Source organism: Carcharhinus amblyrhynchos, chromosome 18 (genome assembly GCF_965287045.1).
Source record: "Carcharhinus amblyrhynchos chromosome 18, sCarAmb.v2.hapA, whole genome shotgun sequence".
Lineage (NCBI taxonomy): Eukaryota > Metazoa > Chordata > Chondrichthyes > Carcharhiniformes > Carcharhinidae > Carcharhinus > Carcharhinus amblyrhynchos.
In genome coordinates, this window is record NC_137341.1 from 50316661 (window position 1) to 50342728 (window position 26068).

Consider the following 26068-nt stretch of genomic DNA (forward strand, 5'->3'; position numbering starts at 1 on the left):
ACTATGAAATCAATAGCCTTCAATATGTTAACATGTACATTATTCGTTGAATAAATAGTTTTGCACCTACATATCTGCTAGCTGCATAAGCAATGACAACACCAGGTTTTAGTCCAACCTATTTATTTGATAATATACTCGCAAGCTTTCGAGGGGTTACCCTCTTCGTCAGGGTAACCCCTCGAAAGCTTGCGAGTATATTATCAAATAAATAGGTTGGACTAAAACCTGGTGTTGTCAGACTTTTTACTGTGTTTACGCCAGTCCAACGCCGGCATACCCACATCATAAGCAATGACAAACCATGGAGTACCAGCTATTGTACAATGCTGATGTTTATGTGTTTAGAAAATGTTTCTCAACTAAAAACTGGCTGCCCCAGCATTATATCAATTGTATTAGTGCACCTTTGGGAGTAAACATTGCAAATCACCATTAAATATATAAAATAACCATTAAATCCAAGGGAGGCTCTACTGCTTCAATACAAAGGTGCCTGAAAGTTGATTTTAAATTCATAATGCATCTTTTGATAAATCTTCTTTATAATATCTGCTTAGTGAGGGGGAACGGGGTGTAAGATTTGTATTTTATAAATTCAAAGCAGTATCTTACGCGGCATGATTCCCTGGTCCACCAACTGTTCTCTTGTCCGTCTCTGCTGTAGCTTTAACTGAAGTACTGTTAGGCAAAGGAAGCAAAAAAAAAATGCAAAATCAGTACAGATAAAATGACCTGCAATTGACTATAAACAACACATCAAATGCTAAGTTAGACTGGATTTCAGTTTCTCTAAATAACTGCATAGTGATCATTTGCTTGTGATGTTTAATTTGACCTTGATGAGCAAGTTGTAACATGTGTTGGAGTGGCTGCCTTTATTTATAACGATAACTGGGATTTCGATTGTATTAATCAGATTACAGGTATGATGCCTCAAATATAATCTTCCGTTTCAGCGGGAGGAAAAATATTGCAGCCTGATCAGTTCCTGCACTGGCACTGAATGCAAGATTGAGCATCAGGCTGGTGGCAAGGTCCAAATTCTATCATTGGACCGAGACCTTTTCACTTTAACGAGACTCTGGCCTTACCTGCAGTGTAGCGAGGGCCTGACATACCCTCAAAACAGGAGGGTTAAAATAGCAGCCGACACAAGTGCACTGAGGAGCTGGACACAGCTATTTCAACACCAGCATGGCTCATTCTCATCAGGTTTGGGAGGGACTATAATTGGTCCTCAGATGCCAGACAGACCTCAATGAAGGTGGGGAATGGTTTCACAACAGATTAATTGAGAATAAATGTTTTAACAAAATCAATTCCATCAGGGTGCAAAATACAAAACAAGCTAAAAGTTTTATCATATCAAGAAAGACAACCGCCTATTATCAAACTTCTGGGGTTTTGCTGCAGGGCAAACACCCATCATTTTAATTTGAAATATCCTGATATAGCCTTACTCTGACGTTTCATGTTCACATTCGTACCAACAGATTAAAAAGAAACCTAAACTCAAACATTTTTAACTAGCGCACATGTACTTATAACGGCAAAAAGTATTCAATATTTAATGTATCAGAGCAGCAAATGTAGAATTCAACATTTCCCATGTCAAAGCACCTTTTTATCCCTCCTTAACAGTACAGTGGGTGTACCTACAGCATGTGGCCTGCAGCAGTCCAAGGCAGCAGCTCCACCACCAACTCCTTGATTAAGCAATTAGGGAGATGCAACAAAGATTTGCAAGATCGTCGACACCCACATCCCATGAAAGAAGAGGAAATATATTTGCATTTATTGTTATTAAGCTGCAGTTAAGAGCTCACTTAAATTTCTAATTGGAAAGAAAAAAACAAGGAGGGGTATGAAATCAGCTGTGACAGTTGTACAAAGTCAAAACGTACCCCTTTGGATGGGTAACCACATTAGAAACCTCACATCCTGCAACTTTATAAAAAATGCATACATTAATTTAAACGTAGCACTGATTCAAAACTGCAACGACGAGATTATGGTAAAAATGCAAATTCTCAGTATTGCTGCACATGATGAACAGAGATGTCACCTATTATGTAACTCTAATACAGTTCAACTGAGCCTTCACATAATGATCACACTTAATAGTAAGCAGTCCCACAACACCAAGTTGAAGTCCAACAGGTTTATTTGGTAGCACGAGCTTTTGGAGTCTCGCTCCTTCATCAGGTGAGTGCAGGATTCGTTTCACAAATAAAATCCTGCATCCATCTGAGGAAGGAGCAGCTCTCCGAAAGCTCATGCTACCAAATAAGCCTGTTGGACGTTAACCTGGTGTTGTGGGACTTCTTACTGCGTCCACCCCAGTCAAACACTGGCAACTCCACATCATGATCACATTCAAAACATTTCCCAAACTGATGTTATTTAATATTAATATTTGTTGATAATCCCTGATAGGTTTCCATGACACTGGTAATGTTAATTTAATGTTTGTATTAAAAAAATTGAGCTACTTGTTTACCTGCAACTCATTTAATGGCAGTTCCCATTTCTATACTTTGGTTTTATTCTCTACACTTCCTATTGTGATAGGTTGTATTATTGGAATCCCTGCTTACAATACCTGTAAACGGGGCGCACACAAATCCTGCTTCCATGAAACTGTTCATCTTACAAACTTCCAATCTGACTGGGTTGTTGGTCAATTAGCTTGAACTCCGGTTTGACCTGGGTTTCAATCACCTCTAATGTTTATTAGTGTTGTCTGGAAGTCAAATTGCTTTTCAAGATTGTGCAAGATGTAAAAGGAAATCACCATGACTTTATACCCTACCCCATTGGTTTGAAGGTGAGGGGGGCATTTGGAATCCAGCATGTGGTCTTCCTGCCGCCCCAGACCTGTCTGAAATTTTACAGGGGGCCAAGGAAACACTGGACCTTTCTTTTCATTCATTCACAGGACATGGGCGTCGCTGACTGGTCAGCATTTATTGCCCATGTTGCCCTTGGAGAGTCAATCAAATTGCTGTGGCTCTGGACTCACATGTAGGCCCGGCCAGGTAAAGACAGCAGATTTTCTTCCTTTAAGGGACATTAGTGAACTAGATGGGTTTTTCTGACAATCGACAGTGGTTTCATGGTCATCAGTAGATTCTTAATTCCAGACATTTTTTATTGAATTCATATTCCACCATCTGCCGTGGTGGGATTTGAACCCAGGTCCCCAAAACATTAGCTGAGTTTCTGGATTAATAGTCTAGTGAAAACTCCACTAAGCCATAGCCTGTCCATTGCCTATTGAGGTTTTGAAGTGGCCAACTCTTTTCGCCAGTGAGGAGGGGGGGTGGGGGGGGAGGCATTTGTCTTCATGCAATGCAATATGCCATTGATGTTTTCAAGAGTGGGAAGGAATTGCAGGATTAGAAGTTAGCCGAGCATTTCTGAGCCTCAGGTTTCTAAAATTTTGGAACAAATTTTCATGGGACTAGGGAAAATGCAGATGCTGACAATGTGTAAACTTTCACTGAAAACAAACCACAGAATCATTCGCAGTATAAAAACACCCAAGATTAATTTTTAAGATGCTACATAGTATTTGCTGTCTGAAAATGATGCAAGAAATTCAGGCAAATAAAGAGAATTATGCCCCAGATTTTGTTCCCTTCCTGCTTTATAGAAATTCTTGTTTCATAACAATTTTGTGAGGGTGTCTCAGAGAATTACAATAAAGCGGGTTTATCCATATTCAATAGTTTATCAATACTTAATAAGCCAGCACAGGAGAGATTGCACCAGCACAATTTAAATTAACAGCAAATTTGAATCAAGTAACTTTAAATTAGTAGTAAAAGACTATCCTGCAAGTTACAAGTGAACAGACTGCTAGTTTTTCTTCACTACATTTGCAGCTGGTAGATGACAGTTGCCTCTTAGATTAAAACCAGACCTCGACGGGCAGTGGAATGTGAAAAGGACGAAAATAGCCACATTGCTGACTTCCAAAGTACTAGCCCGAAGATCAGTAGTATGTAAACAAATAGAGAAAACTTTCTGAAGGTTTGCTTTATGTCACAAAACAAAAATAGTACAGAAGCGTTTCCAACAATTTAAAACAAATCATTACTGCAGGCTTGAAAGTAGTGAGATAGGAACTTGTATACTGGTGGCAGCATAAACCCTGATTCATGTCATGACTGGTCTGCCCTCAGGCAGGTCCTTAGCTCATTGTCTGCTGATGCTTCACTCTGAGCCGTTTTCTTGGCAGGTTTTTGTCAGTTGTGATTCACCATTGCCTTCCACTTTGCAGGGGCAGAGTGAGGAGACAGTTCCCATGCCTGCCATGGTCAATGAGTCAAACATCTAGAACAGAGCCAGTCCACTGTGAACAAAGTGAAACAGATCCATCCACTGTCCTCATTGCTTTCCACTGACCAAGGCCCAATTGCATATTGCCAAACATAAAATATTCCACGAACCAGAGTTATTGGGTGGAATTTTCGAATGTAACTTTTGAAAAGCAATATTAAAAATATTTTTGACGTATTTAAGAGTAATAACCTGGTGCATTCTATTAACACATCTGAAGATCTCTTTATCACAAAAAAATTAACTCACTGAAAATGACTTTCAAGATCCGTATGGAACAATTTATTACTTTCACTGCTGGAAACCAGCCTCCTATCCATTAACTCTGTCTACACTTCCTGCTGCCTCGGCAAAGCAGCCAGCATAGCTAAGGACCCCACGCACCCTGGACGTTCTCTCTTCCACTTTCCTTTTTCAGGAAAAAGTTACAAAAGTCTGAGGTTATGTACCAACCAACTCAAGGCCAGCTTCTTCCCTGCTGCTGTCAGACTTTTGAATGGGCCTATCTTGCATTAAGTTGATCTTTCTCTACACCCTAGCTATGACTGTAACACTACATTCTGCACTCTCTCGTTTCCCTCTCTATGAACAGTATGCTTTGTCTGTATAGTGCGCAGGAAACAATACTTTTCACTGTATGTTAATTTGTGTGACAATAATAAATCAAATCAAACAGCAGTTACTTACTTAGCAAATTTGAACAAACAACTTTCAAAGCTTACATTTAAGCTGTTTTGGTGTCCTTGCATCAACAGAACAGCTTAAATGTAAGTACAAAGAGCAAAGAACAACACAGCATGGGAAACAGGCCCTTCAGCCCAACAAGCCCGCGCCACCATTTTAACATTGTGAGTGTCCTCCTCTACCTATGACCTTTGTCTACGCCTATTGGGGAAGATTGAGGGAAGACTAATTTAGGGACAATTTGTTATACCAATCAGCCTAAGAGCATGTTTTTGGGATGTGGGAGGAAACTGGAGCACCCGGAGAAAATCCACGCAATCACGGGCAGAATGTGCAAACTCCTGCAGACACCGGCCCAAATCCATGTATTTGCACAGCAAACAGTGATAGTCACTGAGCTGTCGTGTTGCCCGTCAGATGGTCCAGTTTAAGCGTACACTAACGACGTGAAGCACTAGGCAACTCTCGAAGCAACATCCAAGAGCAGCCCTCGCACGACCCACCGCGTGTATGCCCCTTGTTGGACAAGGAGGACCGAATCACCTGTGAAGTAAAAGAAAAGACATCAATCAACATGCACAACTTAGACAGGCATTTACGGAATCCCCAGAAGCTCAGAAGTAAGACAAGTGAGCCATGAAATATGTTGGAAGGTCCATAGGAATCAATTGATTAAGGGAGTACTTATTTGAAAGGCCGCATTAGCAAAAACTTAACATGATGATTAATTCAACCTGAGAGACAGGTCAGTTTTGTGGATAGGGCTGACATCTAACATCATACTTTGTAAATGAGCACAAAACTGAATTTGCAGCAGACACCATTCACAGCTGAAACTTCCTGATCTTTGCTGTTTTGAGCAAATTGAGAAGAAAAAGGAGAACGAGTAAAAGCAGCACAGCGGTTAGTACTGCTGGTTCTCAACGCCAGAGACCCGAGTTCAATTCCTGGCTTGGGTCAGTGTGTGGAGTTTGCACGTTCTCCCCGTGTCTGCGTGGGTTTCCACTGGGTGCTTCAGTTTCCTCCTAAAGTCTGAAAGGCGTGCTGGTTAGGTGAATTGACCCAAACAGGCTGTGACGACGAGGGGAATTTCACAGTAACTTCATTGCACTGTTAATGTAAGTCTTACTTGTGACTAATAAATAAATAAACTCATAAATAAATAAACACCAGGCTACAATGTGGTCCTGGTACAATTCCTTGGTTAAGCCTCATTTAATATCCCATTTTGGTTCCTTCACAAGATAAATGATAATGGAAGCTGTACAAGGGGTATTTTGAGTATGACAACTTGTTTGATACCTAGTTCAAAAGTCCTTTGATAGCAGAATAGATTAGTGATTTATTAAACTAGAAAAACAGAGAGTTTGAGATTTGTTAGAGGTCTTTAAAATTATTAGAAGATTAGGCCCATTTCTGTTAGATAAATTAGGGTGGACTGGAATTACATACAGCTGCTGTGTTTCTCTATTACGAGTGTGACTACATTTCAAAAGTACACGTCAAAATTTGTTGTGAATTACTTCAAAGTGACCGCTGGTTACAGATGGTTGGGATGGCATAGGGGTTAGCACTGCTGTCTCACAGTGCTGGGGACCCAGATTTTATTCCAGCTTTGGGTGACTGCCTGTGTGGAGTTTGCACATTCTCCTCGTGTCTGCGTGGGTATCACCCAGGTGCTCCAGTTTCCTCCCACAGTCCAATGATGTGCAGGTTAGGTGGATTGGCCTTGCTAAATTGCTCCTTAGTGTCTCAATATGCATGGGTTACGGGGATAGGGCCTGGGTAAGATGCTCTGTTGAAGAGTCGGTGTAGACTCGATAGGCCAAATGGCCTCCTGTTGCCCTGCAGGGATTCTATGATTTTATGACACTATTCAAATGCAAGTCTGTTTCGCTTCTAAGTGATCCTGTGATCTAACGTTACTAAGCTTTGAAGGAAGTGGCACAGCGGAAAACAATCTATGATAATATATTTCCATGGAGCTGCCATTAAAGCCTAATTTACCGCTCTCCACTTGGCCAATCCTAATAGGCTGAGCCAAGGAGTTAATCACGGCCAAGGATTTGTCCGTTCAGTTTAGGGGTACTTTCCTACCTAAAAGAAATTCTATCGGCAAGCTCACATGACAAGCGGTGACTCACTGAGGTAAAAATAAATCCAACAGTTGTTTACAACACTGCTGGCTAAGATATGGTATCGGACTAAGATTACATATACACTGGTGTCTGTAAAGTAACATAAACCACAGGGACACCCAATATTACAAAACGGGATACGGTATATTTTGTCAAATAACTCAGCTGGATACGAACCAGTTCAGTGATATATTTGACAGATCTGTCCATGATGGGATCCCTTCATGTGAATCAGGATTAGCATCCTTCCTATCTTCAATGCTCCAATTCAAATCAAAAATTAGATGGCACCCAGAACCGACACTTTATTCAATACCATGCAAGGCATTCAATGACAGAGCAGTTGCACTGTGGGTTTTCTATGGTTGGAACACCAAATATTGGGATTTTCTTTAACTAGAAAAAGTTATCGAATGTGGTACGTTGGAATCCTGTTGGATAAAATCAGTCTTGCAAAAATCTGCAAGATAAACTGTCAATATTCACCATATAAAACTGCAAAGTATTATTGATTCTGAAAGTGGTAGAGGCACATTGGAGAAGGTTTTGCTAAGATAGCAGAATTGAGAGATTATACCTCTTAAGAAACATCTACAGAATCACAGAATACAACAGCGTCCTTCGGCCCATCGAGTCTGCACTGAGGCATGAAAGGCCCTGACCTGCCCACCTAATCCCACTTGCCAGCATTTGTCCCATAGCCTTGAATGTTGTGGCGTGCCAAATATTTATCCAGATACGTTTTAATGGATGTGAGGCATCCCGCCTCCACCACCCTCCCAGACCCCTTATCACCCTCTTGGGTTCATCCTGACGACGTGTCTGATGATGCTATCTCCTAGACCGTCTCTCCAGGACTGTGGCTTCCAAATTCAATTTGAGACTGAGACCAGTACTACAAAAACCAAATAGAGAGGCACCTGTTGGCCAGCCTATTGCTATAGAGTACAGCGAAGGTTTACCAACCTGATTACTGGGATGGCAGGTCTGTCATTTGGGGAGAGACTAAATTGATTAGGATGATATTCACGGGAGTTTAGAAGAATGAGAGGGGATCTCATAGAAACTTATAAAATTCTAACAGGGTTAGACAGGGTAGGTTCAGAAAGAATGTTCCCAATGGTGGAGGAGTCCAGAACCAGGAGTCATAGTTTGAGGATAAAGGATAAACTTTTTAGAACGGAGGCAAGGAGAAATTTCTTCACCCAGAGGGTGGTGAATGTGTAGAATTCACTACCACAGAATGTAGTTGAGGCCAAAACATTGTGTGAACTCAAAAAGAAATTAGATATAGTTCTTGGGGCTAAAGGGATCAAGGGATATGGGGGGAATCAGGATATTGAATTTGATGATCAGCCATGATCAAAATGAATGGCGGAACAGGCTTGAAGGGCCAAATGGCCTCCTCCTGTTTCTAGTATCTATGGACTGAAGGGCCTCTTTCTGTCCTGTCGAACTTTATGCGCAGAATTTTCGTCTCCTACTCCCCACGGGAATTGTAGTGGGCAGGGGGTGGACCACACAAAGGTCTACTGACCTCAGGTGGGGTTACTGCGGCTGGAAAATCCCACCCAGTGACCCTGTGACTCTAAAATCCTGCAGTTGCTGGAAATCTGAAATGAAAACAGTAAATGCTGGAAATAGTCAGCAGGTCAGGCAGCGTTTGCGGAGCTGAGAACAGAGTTAATATTTCAGGATTGATGTTCAGCATTGTCCCGTCATCCGTCCATCCTGCAGTTTCTTTTATGGGATTTCTGATGAATCACAGAATTGTAGAAGAGTTCAGGTCAGGAGAGGTTCTTCGGCCCATCAAATCTGCACTGACACATGAAAGGCCTTGACCTGCCCACCGAATCCCTCTTGCCAGCACATGGCCCATAGTCTTGAACGGTGTGCCAAGTATACACCCAGGTACTTTTTAAAGGATGTGGGGCATCCCACCTCCACCACCCACTAGGGCCGTGCATTCCAAACCGTCACCAACCTCTGGATAAAAAAGTTTTGCCTCAAATCCCCCCTGAACCTTCCACACCACACTTTTAATTCATGTACCCTCGTAACTGACCCTTCAACTAAAGGGAACAGCTGCTCCCTATCCACCCTCTCCATGACCCTCCACCTCAATCAGGTTGCCCGTCAGTCTTCTCTGCTCCAGGTTAGGCTGTTTTTTCTAGGAAGGGGGAGGATGAAGATAGAGGCCTTCACCATTAGGCAGCAATTCAATTGCTCAGACGTAGACAGGATTTTCCCACTTGCTGGGAGACAACAGTGAATTCAAGATAAGCTTCTTTAGAGAGAGGCATGAGCACGTGGAACAAGAGGAACAATTGAGTTAACCTAGAGAAGCTAGATAAATACGAGGGAGAAAGGAATGGAGGGGTAAGTTCAGGGAAGAGAATGAATATTGAAATGAACTTGTTGCACTGGATAACCTATTTCTGTGCTGGAAGGCCCATAACTTTTTCAGAGTGGCAATCTCCATTGGATTGGCTGAATGGGCTTACCCTCACTGAAACTGCACAGCTCATCTCACCCAAGCTTCCCCTCGGGCTGGGTGAGGCAGGGGCTGAGTGGTAACCTCCTGGCAGCAACAGCGTGGAGTGAGTGGGGCACAGAGAAAGTAAGTCACTCCAACTTTCTAAAAGGGACAGTAAGAAGTCTCACAACACCACGTTAAAGTCCAACAGGTTTATTTGGTAACACGAGCTTCTGGAGCACTGCTCCTTCATCTGGTGAGACATTAAAAGGACAATCTAAAGGGGACAGATAAGTTTCAAAGGTGAGTGGATTGGTGGCAGCAAGGTTGGAGGAAAAGGATTTGATCAGAGGGCGGTATCATGAATGCTAATCATAAGTACCTTTTACTTCTATATGGTGTATTTTTGTGTGTTAAGTATTTTTATTGTTAAAGATATTAACATTCTGATGCATTGCAACTGCTATTTTATAGTTCAAAGAATCATAGAATCCCTACAATGCAAAAGGCGGCCATTCGGCCCATCAAGTCTGCACTGACCACATTCCCACCCAGGCCCTATCCCCATAACCCCACTTATTCGCCGTACTAACCTCCTAACACCAAGGGGAAATTTAGCATGGCCAATTCTCCTAACCCGCACACCTTTGGTCTGTGGGAGAAAACTGGAGCACCCAGAGGAAACCCATGCAGACACGGGGAGAACGTGCAAATTCCATACAGTGAGCCAAGCTGGGACTCAAACCCAGGTCCCGAGGCTGAGAGACAGCACTGCTAACCACTGTGCTACCCCGGCACGCTATATATTACTCTGATATTGTCCAATTTGCCTGCTGGGTCGGTGCAAACTGTTAGAAATGCTTTCAGAAATTTGTTTCCACATATTATTTTCCCAGCATTAGAAATTTGCAACGTGCAACATGGTACAAGCAAAACATTAAACTCTAAAACTAAAAACATCAACTTTATCCAAATGGGCTTTTTTCAACATTTTTGAAGGCTTCCAAACTGTTCCAAAGGCCTGGGATTGGACCAGAGAAGTGATTCTGACTTCAATTTCCTTTGGGAAAACTGCACTTGTTCAAAGTGCACAAAGAATTCCACAGGGACAGTCAATAGGTTGCACCCCAGGAGAAATTACTTCACCTCTTTTCTTCAAATAACTTTGAAAATCAAGATAAATGAAAAGGCTAACAGATAACATTCATACTATTCAGTCATTGACTTCAACAATCTCAAACTTTAACCGAAGTTCCCAGTTTCTCTCCGCCAATCTGTGCTGGCAGAAAGCAGTGGGTGTATTAGTGCTTCTGGGAAGGGGAAGGGAGTGGATGGGGGAATTGGGTTGAGGATCTCTCTTCAGCACACTATCAGCAGAGTGGTCTATATCCTTGTTGACTTGCCATATTTCCTTCCACCGAACTCCAGGGCTACTGGGATCAGCACTTGCCTTGATTCTGGCTAGTTCACTATCCTGTCCACATATTCCTGAGGTCTACTACGATCCTCATCACTATCTACTACTTTTACAAGTTTCATATCATCTACAAACTTTATAATTCTGTTCCCCATATCCATGTCTACTTTTAATTGCACATTATAGAGTCATAGAATTCCTACAGTGCAGAAGGAGGCCATTCAGCCCATAAAGTCTGCACCAACAACAATCCCACCCAGGCCCTATTCCTGTAATCCCACCTATTTACCCTGCTAACCCCTCTGACATTAAGAGGCCAATCAATATAACTCACATCTTTGGACCATGGGAGGAAACCAATGCATCCAGAGGAAACCTATGCAGGCACAGGGAGAACGTACAGACTCCACACAGACAGTTACCAGAGGTCGGAATTGAATCGGGGTTCCTGGTGCTGTGAGGCAGCAGTGCTAACCACCATGCCACCCTATTAATTGCATGCCAGTGGCAGGCATTAATTAGGGATTGACTTGTGCTCTGAGGAACAAACTGAAGCTGTGGTTATTGTGCTGGGAGGTGCGTGGTACTAATGTTCACCTCCAAAAATAAATGTTTATGTATATGTGTATTGACTTTAGTTCTATCCTTCACCTTCTAGCTTTCTGGAATATAACACTAAGATTGTTTTCAAAAACTGAAAGAGTTTTTTCAGTTAATCCCACTCCTCAGCTCACTCCCTAAACTCTGAATACTCCTTTATCTCAAGGAACAATAAAATTCCCTGTAAAAAGATTTTTAAAAACTTTTCTTTTAAATCACCTTTGTCCCTTTCCTTTCTTTCCCCTTACTCACTGAACTAAGCTGAAAAATAAACACGAATGCTAAGATTGCCCAAAAAAAAGTTTCCTGGTGGACTAGAAAGCTTGCAGAGAGGATCAAATTGCCGGAAATCCTGTATCTGTTCAGAAATTTTGAGGCAATACCACTTTCCGGCAGTGAGGGTGGACAGGAAACCTGCTCACATGTTGCCAGGATCCAGGAAGTCCTTGACAGCAGCAAGGAATAAGGAATTACCATACCCTGCTAGGCAACTCTTCTGGACTGCAATGCTGAGCTACAAAGCAACCTTTGTGATTATTCTGAGGTATATCCAACCGCTTACACTGTTGCACCTTTAAAATAGGAAAACTTCATCATAAAGTTATAGAGACAAAATCCAGCGAAGCAGAGAATCTGTTGATGTGAAGGAGCTGTCTGCTCCTGTACTGTCACAGGTCGCTGCCACTCACAGTACATCTGTTAGTAATTTGGCTATTTCAGAAACTGTGCCTACCAAAATACTCTTTTAAAAATTGTTGTAATTATGTCTATGATGGGAAGAAACTGTTCCCACTCGTGACAGGATTGAGAATGAGAAGGCACAGATTTAAAGTATGTTCTTATGTTCTAAAGTCATTGGCAAAAGAAGCAAAAGCAGTATGAGAAAAGAAACTTTTCAGCAAGTGAGTGGTTAAGGGCAGTAAAGCACGCCAGAAAGTATGTGAAGGCAGGTTCAATCAAAGCATTCGAAAGAGAATTAGACGGTTATCCGAAAAGGAAGAATGTGCAAGGTCACAGGGAGAAGGCAGGAGAATGAGTGCAGGTGTGATGGGCCGAATGGCTTCCTTTTGTTCTTTAATGATTCTGACTGTATTTTCCATGCAGTTCCACAACACTGATGCAATTAATGTCCCTGTTTGAGACCTGGCCTTACTCAAAATTATGTGGTGACGCATAGCCGAGTTCCATTATTGGCTCCACATCACTCCACTTAGGCAGAGCACCAACATCCAAATAACAATTACACTTTTAATTGCGCACAGAGCCAATGGCACTGTTGGCTCCTGATTAATGCTAGCAATCCTAGTTTTCCAGATGCCCTGATGAGCGCACTTTCTGAACATTACTTCTCATCGGCTGCAGTTTGAGATGAAGACAAAGGGGCGGGTTCTGGGGTGGTCAGAATTGCAACTCCATAATTTGCTGCAACATCAGTTCAGTGGCTTTATTTACTAGTTTACAATACAGTATTAATTTGATACAATGCAGAAGTTATATTCGATTAATGCAAAACCTGAAATATAAAAGTCATGACAATCCAGTGATTAATACAAGAAAAGAAATAATGAAAAAGCAAACAGTAGATGATATGTAGGTTAATGCATTCCAAGCAAAATTTTACTCAAAGAACATTCAAATCTATAGAACCAGACCCTGCTTCTGAAAAGGAAATTAATACACTATTTGGATAGCTTTTTCAAGAGTCAACATTGGCATGGTAGGCCACTTGGCTCCATACAGTAAAATTCACATCTCTTTTCTCAACGTTACTGCGCATTATCAACAGCACTAGTAATTTCCTATGATGTTTTTAAACGCAGGATCTTGTATTTTAGATTAAAGAAGGATCATTCAGACCCAAAATGTTACCTCTATTTAGGATCATAGAATCCCTACAAAGCAAAAGGAGGCCATTTGACCCACCGAGTCTGCACCAACAACAATCCCACCCAGGCCCTATCCCCGTAACTCCACATATTTACCCTGCTAATTCCCCTGACAGGAAGGGGTAATTTTGTGTGGCCAATCAATCTAACCCGCACACCATGCAAACCAGCCTCCCATCCGTTGACTCCATTGACACTTCCCGCTACAGTGGAATAGCAGCCAGCATATTAAAGATCCCACACACCCTGGACATTCTCTCTTTCACCTTCTCCTATCAAGAAAAAGATACAACACGTACCAACTGACTCAAACAGCTTTTTCCCTGCTGCCATCGGACTTGTGAACGGACCTATCATATATTAAATTGATCTTTCTCCACACCCTAGCTATGACTGTAAAACTATATTCCGTACCCTCTCCTTTCCTTCTCCCCTATGTGCTATATCAACTGTATGTTTTATTTGTACAGCACGCAAAAACAATACTTTTCACTGTATCCCAATACACACGACAATGATAAATCAAATCAAATCTTTAGATCTTTCTCTTCTCAGATGCTGCCAGACCTGCTGAGTTTATCCAGCACTTTCTGACTTCATATCTTGTAATTTGCGCTGCTTTGAGGAATTTTAATACTAAATTACAGTAGTTGGACATGAAATTGTGCATCATCTGATTGCAGAAACTTGTTGGGCTCGTTTGATCAAACCTGTGACATTGCTGCACTCCACCTGGCACTGGTCATGGTTTTCCACTTAAAGAAGCAATGTTCTGCAATGCTACACAAGTTCCAGTCCGAGATCAAGCCAAAACTAACATTAGGAATCACTTTCAACATTTGAAAGCCTGATCAGAGACCAATGGAATACTTACATGTGGTCTGAGGCAAGAAATAGCTCAACTGAGTAATTGAACCAAACTGTTTCCCACAATTTCCCAGTATAGTACTTATCCTTGGACATTACTCAGCCTACTAAAATAATTGGACCTTTCAGAAAGCGCATGTTAAATAAAAATGTTCAGCAATGTTATTTTGATGCTAACTTCTGGAGATTTTTCACATTCCATTCTGTGACATTTAGCATGTGAATAGAACACTATCCACACACCCTATACAAATAAATTGTGCACAATAATGAACTGTAAAATTAGTGTATCATTGAAAAAGTTGGAGGCAGCAAACGGTATTTGCAGCCATTGCAGTAATTCATTGATTAAATAGAACTTCTTCTATACTTCACACCTCTGTATGTAATACACACACACTACAGTTTGGGTTACAAATGTTCCAAAGAAATGGCTATTGTATCACATTGCACTCACGCACTCAGGGTTTTTGAAGTTGGCAGTGCCCACATGTCCTTGTAAAAACATCTATACAGCAGAGATGCTTTGGATAGTTGAGGACAGAGTCATATATATGGCAATGGAAAAGCTGGGTGTGAGCTTGGTGATGTTCCAAGAAAAATGGACAGCATTCCATACATAAAACAAATCCGAGCATGGCCTACATCAGTTTTTCCAAAGTCAAAGAGAAAAGCATCTTGAAATGGGTTTATGAGAGATGACAAGGAAAATAGCGCAGAATGAGAGAACAGAGTTAAAGTTATATTTCTGACTAAAATGTTTGGACATTTCGTTTAAGACATCTGGGAGTAGAGGGAAAGATTTAAGTTAAGTTTATTTATTAGTGTCACAAGTAGGCTTACATTAACACTGGTGACACCAACATGCATCGTCTGGTTTGCAAATCTTGATAATTAGGAATAAGTGTTTCCAAATATTTTTCCTTTGTTATATTTTACCCTCTTCATATTTCCATATTTCTCCCAGTGTCTGTGTGGGTTTCCTCTGAGTGCTCCAGCTCCGTCCCACAGTCTGAAAGATGTGCTGGTTAGGTGCACTGGCCAGCTAAATGCTCCCTCAGTGTACCCGACAGGCGCCAGAGTATGGTGACTAGAGTATTTTCAGAGTAACTTCATTGCAGTGTTAATGTAAGCCTACTTGTGACACTAATAAATAAATTTAACTTAAATCTTTCCCTCCACCCCCTGGGTGGCAGAAAGGAAACATCCATATGTTTTAGTCAGAATTATAATTTTAACTCAGTTCAGTCATTCTGACGTTACTTTCCTTGTCATCTCTCATTAACCCATTTCAAGATGCTTCAAGTGACATTACTTGTTAATAATTATACAGCTTTGATTTGGTTGTTTCACTTCACCACATGGACTGCAGCGGTTCAAGAGGGCAGCACTCCACCACCTTCTCAAGAGCAGAAAATGTTGGCCTAGCCAAGGACAAACATGAAGGAATGCATAAAAACTTCAAGCAGCTTAGTAAAGATTGGTTCCATCCCTTCTAATTCCCCTGCAAATGATGTTAGTTTTAGTGTCCCATATATCATTATGCATCTTCACTTTAGAACTTTAACTCAAGGAGAATAAGGTATTATATATAGTTACAGTAACTGCAGCAATCTTTTGTAACTTTTAACCAAAACAGGAAATGCTTTTATCTCAGATCAGCTAGAGTTGTTCTTTTTATTTTAGCTCTATTATTTGCTTAGACAACCCAAAATCAATGTGGTATCACTGCTGGTGGCATTTCATCAGAGCACAGCAATCCTAGACAAATAAAAACCACACAGACTCTTCACTGCCCAAACTAAATCACTGCAAATATTACATTTAGGAAGAATAAAAAGTGGAAATTATGTCTCAATGTGATAAATTAGTTTACATAAATTGTAATGACTTTAAGACTAATTTTCTGGACTGTCAATCGCTTTAAAATTGTGCTCGAAAATTATGCAGTCTCGTCCCAGGCTTGAGATGACTGGTCTCCAACAACCTCAATAACAATCTTTTACATCAAAGGTCACTCTAGCCAATGGAAAATTTTCCACAATCTCCATTAATTTCAGTTTTATCGGGACTCCTTAATGCAGCCTTGACATCAAGAGCAGTCACTCTCCCCTCACCTCTGCATTCAAGTCGTGTGTCTATCTTTGGAGCCAAATGTTTCTGGTAAAAACCCAAATTGACCAATGAGCCACTTACTGGTTGCTGAGTGCCATTTGTTAACACTGTTAATGACTTGTAAAAATAACTCCAAGTGCCATGCTTTTGATGAATGAGAATGCATGATAAATGATTGGATTGGACTTTTGCTTGTAGAAAGGACACACACCTGGACAACTTCCACGTTGCTCAGTAGATGCCAAATGACTGCCTATGTTGGAACAGCTTAGCTATCTCATGCAGTTAGTTCTCAAGCACTCATACAAAAACAGAAAATGCTGAAAAATCTCAGCAGGTCTGACAGCATCTGTGGAGAGAAAATACAGCCACTGTTTTGAGTCTGGATGACCCTTTGTCAGGGCCCATCAGGGTTTTGAATGCAGCCCACAAGGTATTTTAGTGACAGTTGCCAACACAGTGTTGCCACATTCCACTGGTAGTATTCTCCACATAGTATTTTTCTACCAGTATGACTAAAGTGAAAAGCATGTAAAGCAAAGGCATGTGAACGAGGTGTGTACTGATTGCATACAACAGCGACTGTCAGTGCTGTGTGCTCCCTCTGAGTCCAAAGTGTAAATATTTCTTTTGTTTTTACAGATTGAAGGGAATGACAGTTCTATTAATATACAGATGAATGATGAAGCATTTTATGAACTTTTATGAAATATTTAGCAAGTATGAAACACTATTAAATCATCTTTCCAAATTGTGGTCAGTGAACATGTCCAATTTCACTGGGATATAGCAGGACACTCATGCAGCCCATCCACCTGCTTAGGTTGCCCATCACCACCTTGGAACATTAAAGAAAGTTTGGCCAGGTGGGTTAGTGAAAGAGGGGGACACAGCAGAGACAGAACAAAGGAACGATCAGTGGAGTGAAAAGTCGAATGAGGACTTGGGACTAGATGCTCCTCACGCCAAACAGGACTCAACAGCCAAAGTCGAAATTAGGGCAAAAGGATTCAGCAAAGCTTCCATCCACCCCTTAATCTTTCTTTGATACAGAGGTGGTGCCAGAGAACTGCAAATGTTGCATCTTTATTCAAGAAAGGGTGTTGCTAGAAAAACAAACATAGTTTTAAGAGATTTATATTTACATTGGTAAACAAAGGGGGCATGGTGGCACAATGGTTAGCACTGCTGCCTCAAAATGCCAGGGACTTGGGTTCGATTCCTGGCTTGGGTCACTGTCTGTGTGGAGTTTGCATGTTCTCCCCGTGTTTGCATGGGTTTCCTCCAGGTGCTCTGGTTTCCTCCCACATTCTGAAAGACATTGGCCCAAACAGCGCCAGAGTATGGCGACTAGGGGAATTTCACAGTATAACTTCATTGCAGTGTTAATGTAAGCCTTACTTGTGACTAATAAATAAACTTTAAACTTTAGAAATAAGGTATAGTTTGAAGCATATTCAATTTAATGTTTCTGTGGAAGGAAGAGTAAAAGCTACAGTTAGATTCATGCTGGACAAAGATGCGTGTATGGGGGTTGGTTAAGTACCAACTGTCTTTCTATTGTGTTTAGAGAGGGTTACGGTGCAAAGGGTAAATAAGCCAGCCGAAGTATTTGGATATTGCTTAGCAACTGGAAGCCCTTTTAAAATAAAAAAGCTCTTCAGCTTTAGTTTTATCTGAATATATTATAGTTGCAGAAAGACATCATGGAGCGAACATCTCTCAGCTCTGCCAGAAGATAGACTGTAAGAAGTCTCACAATACCACGTTAAAGTCCAACAGGTTTATTTGATGGCACAAGCCATTAGTTTTCAGAGCGCTGCCCCTTCATCAGGTGAGTGGGATTTCAATTCACGAACAGGGCATATAAAGACACAAACTTAATTTACAAAATAATGATTGCAATGTGAGTCTTTACAGGTAATCAAGTCTTAAAAGAACAGACAATGTGAGTGGGGAGAGGGTTAAGCACAGGTTAAAGAGATGTGTATTGTCTCCAGACAGGACAGTTAGTGAGATTTTGCAAGTCGTGGGGATTACAGATAGTGTGACATGAACCCAAGATCCTGGTTGAGGCTGCCCTCATGTATGTGGAACTTGGCTATCAGTCTCTGCTCGGCGACTGCGTTGTCGTGTGTCATGAAGGCCGCCTTGGAGAACGCTTACCCAAGTAAGCGGGTAAGCCTCAACTAGGATCTTGGGTTCATGTCACACTATGTGTAACCCCCACGACTTGCCTGGGCTTGTAAATTCTCACTAACTGTCCTGGCTGGAGACAATACACATCTCTTTAACCTGTGCTTAGTCCTCTCTCCACTCACATTGTCTGTACCTTTAAGACCTGTAAAGACTCGCATTCCAACCATTATTTTGTAAATTGAGTTTGTGTCTTTATATGCCCTGTTTGTGAACTGAAATCCCACTCATCTGATGAAGGAGCGGCGCTCCAAAAGCTAGTGGCTTGTGCTACCAAATAAACCTGTTGGAGTTTAACTTGTTGTTGTGAGACTTCTTACTGTGTTTACTCCAGTCCAACGCCGGCATCTCCACATCAGAAGAAAGACTGGACATGATAGGAGCTGCAAAGAGGCAGGCTTCCTTAAGAACCAGTTACTGTCTCGATAACTAGGTAATTGAGGTAGAAAGAATAACTAAAGATGACTGAAGTGAACAGAACAGAGACTAAGATGTTATTCAAAACAATTAAGGAAAAGTAACCAAATTGTTCTGAGTTAAAAAGACAATTGCGGTTTCCAGATTTAAAGTGGGAGAGCAAACTTCAGAGGTAAATCAAAAGTTTGATGTCATTTTAATAGTCTTGGGATCACGAGTTACAGCAAGTGTCAATATTTACACAGCAGTCAAGTTGAAGAAATCCTAAAAATGATGATGTACATTAGATCCAGGTTTTATATCATCAAGTGGAATGGAAGCTTTGTTTAAAAGAGCCATTTGGAAAACCTGGACTGGACATTGAAATGCAATCCACTAATGGAAAGTATTATTGTGAAAGAAGATTTTAAAATTAGGTTTTGGGAGTTGAGTTTGGAACCTCTCACGTGATAATCACCTGGGGAATTCTGAGCAGAAATCCACAGACAATAACCTGGGTTCAGAGTGTGTCTATTTGACCTCCCTCCCTCCCTTCTTCTCCCTCCTCCTCTCCTCCCTTCCCTCCCTCACTTCCCTCCCTCCCTCTTCTTCCTCATTAGCCAATGAGTATGTTTAAAACGGATTTGTATTACTGAGACCATCGTAGCTTAAGATGCAATTTGTAATCTATGCTAATCTTAAAATCCGTGCATTTGTTAAACTAAGGGGGTGTCGATGAGTATTGTTTAGCAATCCAATTTTTCAAGTTTGGCAAGTTTTTTCTTGCTGCTACAATTAATCAGCAGTCCTGTGATTCTGTTCCTCCACGTTTTATAAAGAAAAAATAAAAATTATGGTCCTTGAGCTAGGATTCCATTCTGGGATCTTCCTGTCCAGTTCTATCAACCGGAAATGTAACAGTGCAATGATAAGTCCAACAACTACAGCATAGTTTAACTTTGGTGGTGGGAAAGTTTTTAGAAATGATTGTCTCGGACAAAAATAACAGTCAGTTGGACAAATGTGAATTAGAGTCACAAATGATTACAGCATGGAAACAGGCCTTTCAGCCCAGCTTGTCCATGCCATCTAGCTTTCACCATTAAGCTGGTCCCAAATGCCCATGTTTGGCCCATATCCCTCTATATCCATTTACCCATGTAACTGTCTAAATGCTTCTTAAAAGATAAAATTGTGCCCAGCTACCTCTGGCAGCTCATTCCAGACACTCACCACCCTCTGAGCGAAATAATTTGCCCCTTTGGACCCTTTTGTATCCCCCCTCACCTTAAACGTATGCCCTCTAATTGTAGACTCCCCTACCTTTGGGAAAAGATGTTGACCAACTACCTTATCTACGCCCCTCATTATTTTATAGACCTCTATAAGATCATCCCTAAGCCTCCTACGCTCCAGGGGAAAAAGCCCCAGTTTATCCGGCCACTCCTTATAACTCAAACCATCAAGTCCTGGTGGCAACCTAGTAAATTAATGAAATCTATCATGGATTTTTTGGAAGTAAATTGTGTTTAATTAATCTGATTGAATGTTTCGATGAAATAACATGGGTCAACACGGTTAATGAGGGCTCTTGATAAAGTGACACTAACAGAAAATATTGGAATGAAAGGGACAGTAACAGCATGGATACAAAAGATAACCGAGTGACAGAAAACAGCACTGAAGAAAGATTATATAAGGGTTGAGAAGCTTTTACGGACAGCTAGCATAGGCATGATAGACCAAATAGCCTTGTGATGTTACCATTTTGATTTTTAAATAATCCATTGATGGGATGTGAACATCGCTGTTCAGGCCAACATTTATTGCCCTTCAAAAAGTGGTGGTGAGCTGTCTTCTTGAACCGCAGTAGGTGCACCCATAGTGCTGTTAGGGATGGCTTCATTCCTTTGAGCCCTTTTGGAAGTTTCATACGATTGAGTGGTTGGCACAGTGGTTAGTGTGGGGCCCTGGGTAAGAGACTCTTTCGGAGATAGTGCAGACCAGATGGGACGAATGGGCTCCTTCTGTGCTGTAGGGATTTTATGGTTCTCCTTCTATTGTTATATGGACTGGCTTGCTGGATCACTTCAAAGGCCATTTAGGAGTCAACCACATTGCTGTGGGCCTGGAGTCACATGTAGGCCAGACCAGGTTGAGGACAGTGGATTTCCTTCCCTAAAGGACATTAGTGAATCAAGTTGGGTTTTACGGCAATCAGCAATGATTTTATCGTCAAAATTACATTTTTATTTCCAGATTGTAAAGAAAATTAATTCAAATTCCATCACCTGCCATGATGGGGTTCGAACCCGGGTCCCCAGAGCATTACCCTGGGTCTTTGGATTACTATTTAAAACGTTTGTGTTTAATACAAAGAGGCAGGGCTAGTGAAAATATACAACTTCCATGCCCTTTGCACTCAATGATCTCAATGCTGAAAAGTAACCAACCATCCAGCTCTTGTGAGATCAGAAAGAAGACCCGGCATAATGTTCAGCCCAGCACCACAGATAAAAATCAGGAATAGAAATTCCTTCCAAGATATTTTCCTCTTGCTTGGCCAAGGAGACCTGGTACCACAGCTGGCCAGGTAAGTGGAGACCAGAGACCAAACTTGGGGATGATCTTATGCTCCAACAATGAACATAAGAACATAAGAAATAGGAGCAGGAGTAGGCCATCTAGCCCTTCGAGCCTGCCCCGCCATTCAATAAGATCATGGCTGATCTGTTGTGGCTCAGTTCCACTTTCCCGCCCTCTCCCCATAACCCTTAATCCCCTCTCTTATCAAAAACCCATCAACCCGCTTCTTAAAAATATTTAGCGAGGCAGCCTCCACCACTTCAACGGGCAGAGAATTCCAGAGATTCACCACCCTTTGAGTGAAGAAGTTCCTCCTCAGCTCCGTTCTAAACCGCCTCCCCTTTATCTTGAGGCTGTGCCCCCTAGTCCTACTGTCTTTTTTGAGCGGGAAGAGTCTCTCCACCTCTATCCTATCCATCCCATTCATCATCTTATACGTCTCAATGAGATCTCCCCTCATTCTTCTAAACTCTAGCGAGTACAAGCCTAGTTTATTCAGCCTCTCCTCATAGCTCAACCCCCTCAACTCCGGTATCAGCCTAGTAAACCTCCTCTGCACTCCCTCCAGGGCCAAAATATCCTTGCGCAGGTGCGGCGCCCAAAACTGCACACAGTACTCCAGCTGCGGCCTCACCAATGCCCTATACAGCTGCAGCAAGACCTCCCTACTTTTATATTCAAGAGACTCCGTGCTACACTTTGTGTGAAGGCGTAATGGTACTATTACTAGACTATTAATCCAGAAACTCAGCTAATGTTCTGGGGACCCGGGTTTGAATCCCGCCACGGCAGATGGTGAAATTTGAATTCAATAAAAAATATCTGTAGTTAAGAATCTACTGATGACCGTGAACCCATTGTTAATTGTCAGAAAAACCCATCGAATTCACTAATGTCCTTTAGGGAAAGAAATCTGTTGTCCTTACCTGGTCTGGCCTATATATGACTCCAGAGTCACAGCAATGTGGTTGACTCTCAACTGCCCTCAGGCAACTAGGGATGGGCAATAAATGCTGGCCAGCCAATGACGCCCGTGTCCTACGAATGAATAAAAAAAACCTAGTGGTATTTTGTTCACTTATTCTCACATTTTCAGCCCTTCGCTTGTACTTCCTTGCAATTCTGTCTATTTTCAGCAATTCAGATTCCTGTGGAAATATGAATTTTGCAGGTTTCCACTGCTTACTCACTACAAAATGAACTGATAAACCTCCAGCTTTTAATAGATCCACAATAGACTTATGCAAAAATAAAACCATATTGAGAAAATACATTGCGTCATCACCTTTTGTTCTCCGATGAACTTGCCACGTTTTGTCATGTTTATGCCAGTGATCGTTATAATTTAGCACTTAATAGGTCACTTCCTGACATTCAACGGTCGCAGGCTGGGGCAAGAAGATCATGCGAATATACTGACGGCAAGAATTCAGAAATAATTTCCATCAATATGAGTTGCAAAGGTTTTCACTGCATCAAACTACCAGCCAGGCCTTTCACAATCCTGTTCAGGTATCACGATCAACGAAAATCAGCAATATATTCCGCTGCAAAGGTTCTGTCAGCACTCTGGCAGCCCCTCAACAAAATTACTTACTCTCAGCGCAGAAGTATACATTTTTAAATTCAAAAACTGTTCTTCTTTTGCTTGGACTATATTAAAATGGTATCTCAAAATTAGATACTTTGTTCCCACAAAATCAAGATGCAATACATCTTATAGATAGTGCGTACTACCTACAAGACGCACTGCAGCAATTCACCAAAGATCCTTAGATAGCACCTTCCAAATCCACAACCAGTTCCATCTAGAAGGACAAGGGCAGCAGATAAATGGGAACACCACCGCCTGCAAGTTCCCCTCCAAGTCATTCACCATCCCAACTTGGAAATATATCGGCCGTTCCTTCACAGTCGCTGGGTCAAAATCCTGGAATTCCCTCCCTAACAGCATTGTGGGACAACCCACAGCACATGGATTGTAATGGTTCAAGGCAGCTGACTTTCTCAAGGGCAACTTGGGATGAGCAATAAATACTGGCCAGTCAGCAACGCCCGTGTCCCATGAATGAATAAAAAAAATCTAAAGAAACAATCATTTCAAAAAAGGTGGAATATGAAGAGCTTTCCTCATGTGCACAATACTGATTTCCCTACAAAGAAGCCAGCATCATAACTCAGGAAGTCCATTTCAAAAACAACAGCCCCAACTGACACACTTAACTATACTAACAGTAATTTTTACAGATTTACAATTGCCACAAATAGGAGTTTATTTTGCAGCTGTAGAATGATTTATGGTTTGATTTCATAAAACATGAAAACTTCAATAATTGCAACACAAGGTTTTGTTGATATAAATTTGTAATAATGTGAGATTGTAAGCTGATAACCATTGGGGTGGGATAAGTTTATTTGAAGGGAAATGTTAAAAGGAGGACAGAATACCAGTGAAATGAAAGGAGTGAAAGATGATGGGTAATATTAGAGGACAAGGGGTTGCGTTGCTGAATCCCCCACTATCAACATGCTGGAGGTTATCACCGAACAAAGGACAAAGAAAATTACAGCACAGGAACAGGCCCTTTGGCCCTCCAAACCTGCACCAACTATGCTGCCCAACTGAACTAAAATTCCCTACCCTTCCAGGAACGATATCCCTCTATTCCCATCCTATTCATGTATTTGTCAAGACACCCCTTAAAAGTCATAATTGTTTCTGCTTCTACCATCTCCCCCAGCAGCAAGTTCCAGGTACCCACCACCCTCTGTGTAAAAAATTTGCCTCACATATCCCCTGTAAGCCTTGTCCCTCGCATCTTAAACTTATGCCCCCAAGAAACTGACTCATCCACCCTGGGAAAAAGCTTCTGACTATCCACTCTGTCCATGCCCCTCATAATCTTGTAGACTTCTAGTAGGTCGCCCCTCAACCCCCATTGTTTCAGCAAGAACAAACCAAGTTTCTCCAACCTGACCAGGAAATAAACTGGACCATTCATATAAATATTGTGGCTACAAGAGCAGGTCAGAGGCCAGGAATCCTGCAGTAACTCACATCCGGACTCCCCAAAGCAGCTTTCTACAAGGTACAAGTTAGGACTGTGATGTACTCTCCACTTGCCTGGATGGGGGCAAACAAAAATACTCTAGAAGCGCGACACCATCCAAGACAAAGCAGCCCACTTGATTAGCACCCCATTTCCAAACATTCGCTCCCTTCACCACTGATGCACAGAGACAGCAGTGTGTATCATCTACAAAGTGCACTGCAGGAAATCGTTCAGGCTCCTTAGGCAGCACCTTCAAAACCCATGATCACTGCCACCTTGAAGGACAAAAGCAGTAAATAAATGGGAATACCACGATCTGGAGGTCTGCCTCCAAGCCATTCACCATGATGACTTGGGAATATATCGACCGTTCCTTCACTGTCGCTGAGTCAAAATCCTGGAACTCCTCCCTAACAGCCCTGAGGGTGTACCTATACCGCATAGATTACAGTGATTCAAGAAGAAAGCTTCACACCGCCTCCTCAAGGGTAATTAGGGATGGGCAACAAATGCTGGCCGAGCCAGCGGCACCCACACCTCATGAATGAATTTAACAACATGAGTCGCTACCACAGGAGTAGGGAAGTGGTCAAGGTGTAATTTGGTGATAAAGACCATTACAAAGGTGTGGGTGGTTAAAAAAGCCAGGCCGGAAGGCTGCAGTCAGCGTCAAGATATTGCCACATTCATGCCAAATTTTTCCTGAAGTCATGATAGAAATGCAACCATCTTGACATGGTCGCAGATGAAAAAAACCTTGTCGGGAAACAAAGGTATATTCTGGAGGGCAAGGTGAAGAAAGGCTGGCAGAGTTCAAGGGGGCATGGATAGGGTGAATATGATTGAACAGAAGTTGGCAGGATTATCCCCAACGTCCAGGATGGTCAATTGGATGGAGCAATGAATCGGTGGGGTTGCTATGTGTGAGAAGGCAGAACCAGGTGACAATTTGAAAAGTAACAAGACAGACAGATAATCGTGGGCTTATCTAAGTGTGGAAATGCGCAAGGCTGTGGCGGTGGATTGGGGTAATGAATGGAGACCATAAATATTAAAGAGGGCAGAAATTAAAGGCAGGAAGGCAGGAAACAGTTAGAACCTGGAGCAGCAGCTAAACCGAGCACAGAATTGGACGGAGAATTCAGGTTGCACAAACAATGCAAAATTCAGGAAAGACATGTCTTGGGAGGTAAACAGAGGAAATGGAGGAGACGATATGTGGGAGTCAAGCCACTTGTGCATTCTGAGGATGAGTCAGAGGTGACAGAACTTACTTAAGTACAGAATCGCCACATTACGTCCAGGTG

General features: G+C 41.8%; 1 protein-coding gene across 5 annotated transcripts in view; it reads right to left on the bottom strand.

Moving 5' to 3' along the window:
• Window positions 1-26068, bottom strand: part of mrtfba (myocardin related transcription factor Ba) — a 290456-nt gene that overhangs the window by 79756 nt on the left and 184632 nt on the right. For all 5 annotated transcript variants that reach the window (XM_080207002.1, XM_080206999.1, XM_080207001.1 and 2 more), the window contains one exon: window positions 616-681. In XM_080207002.1, the coding sequence (XP_080063128.1) occupies window positions 616-681 (66 nt within the window). The remainder of the gene's footprint in view (window positions 1-615; window positions 682-26068) is intronic.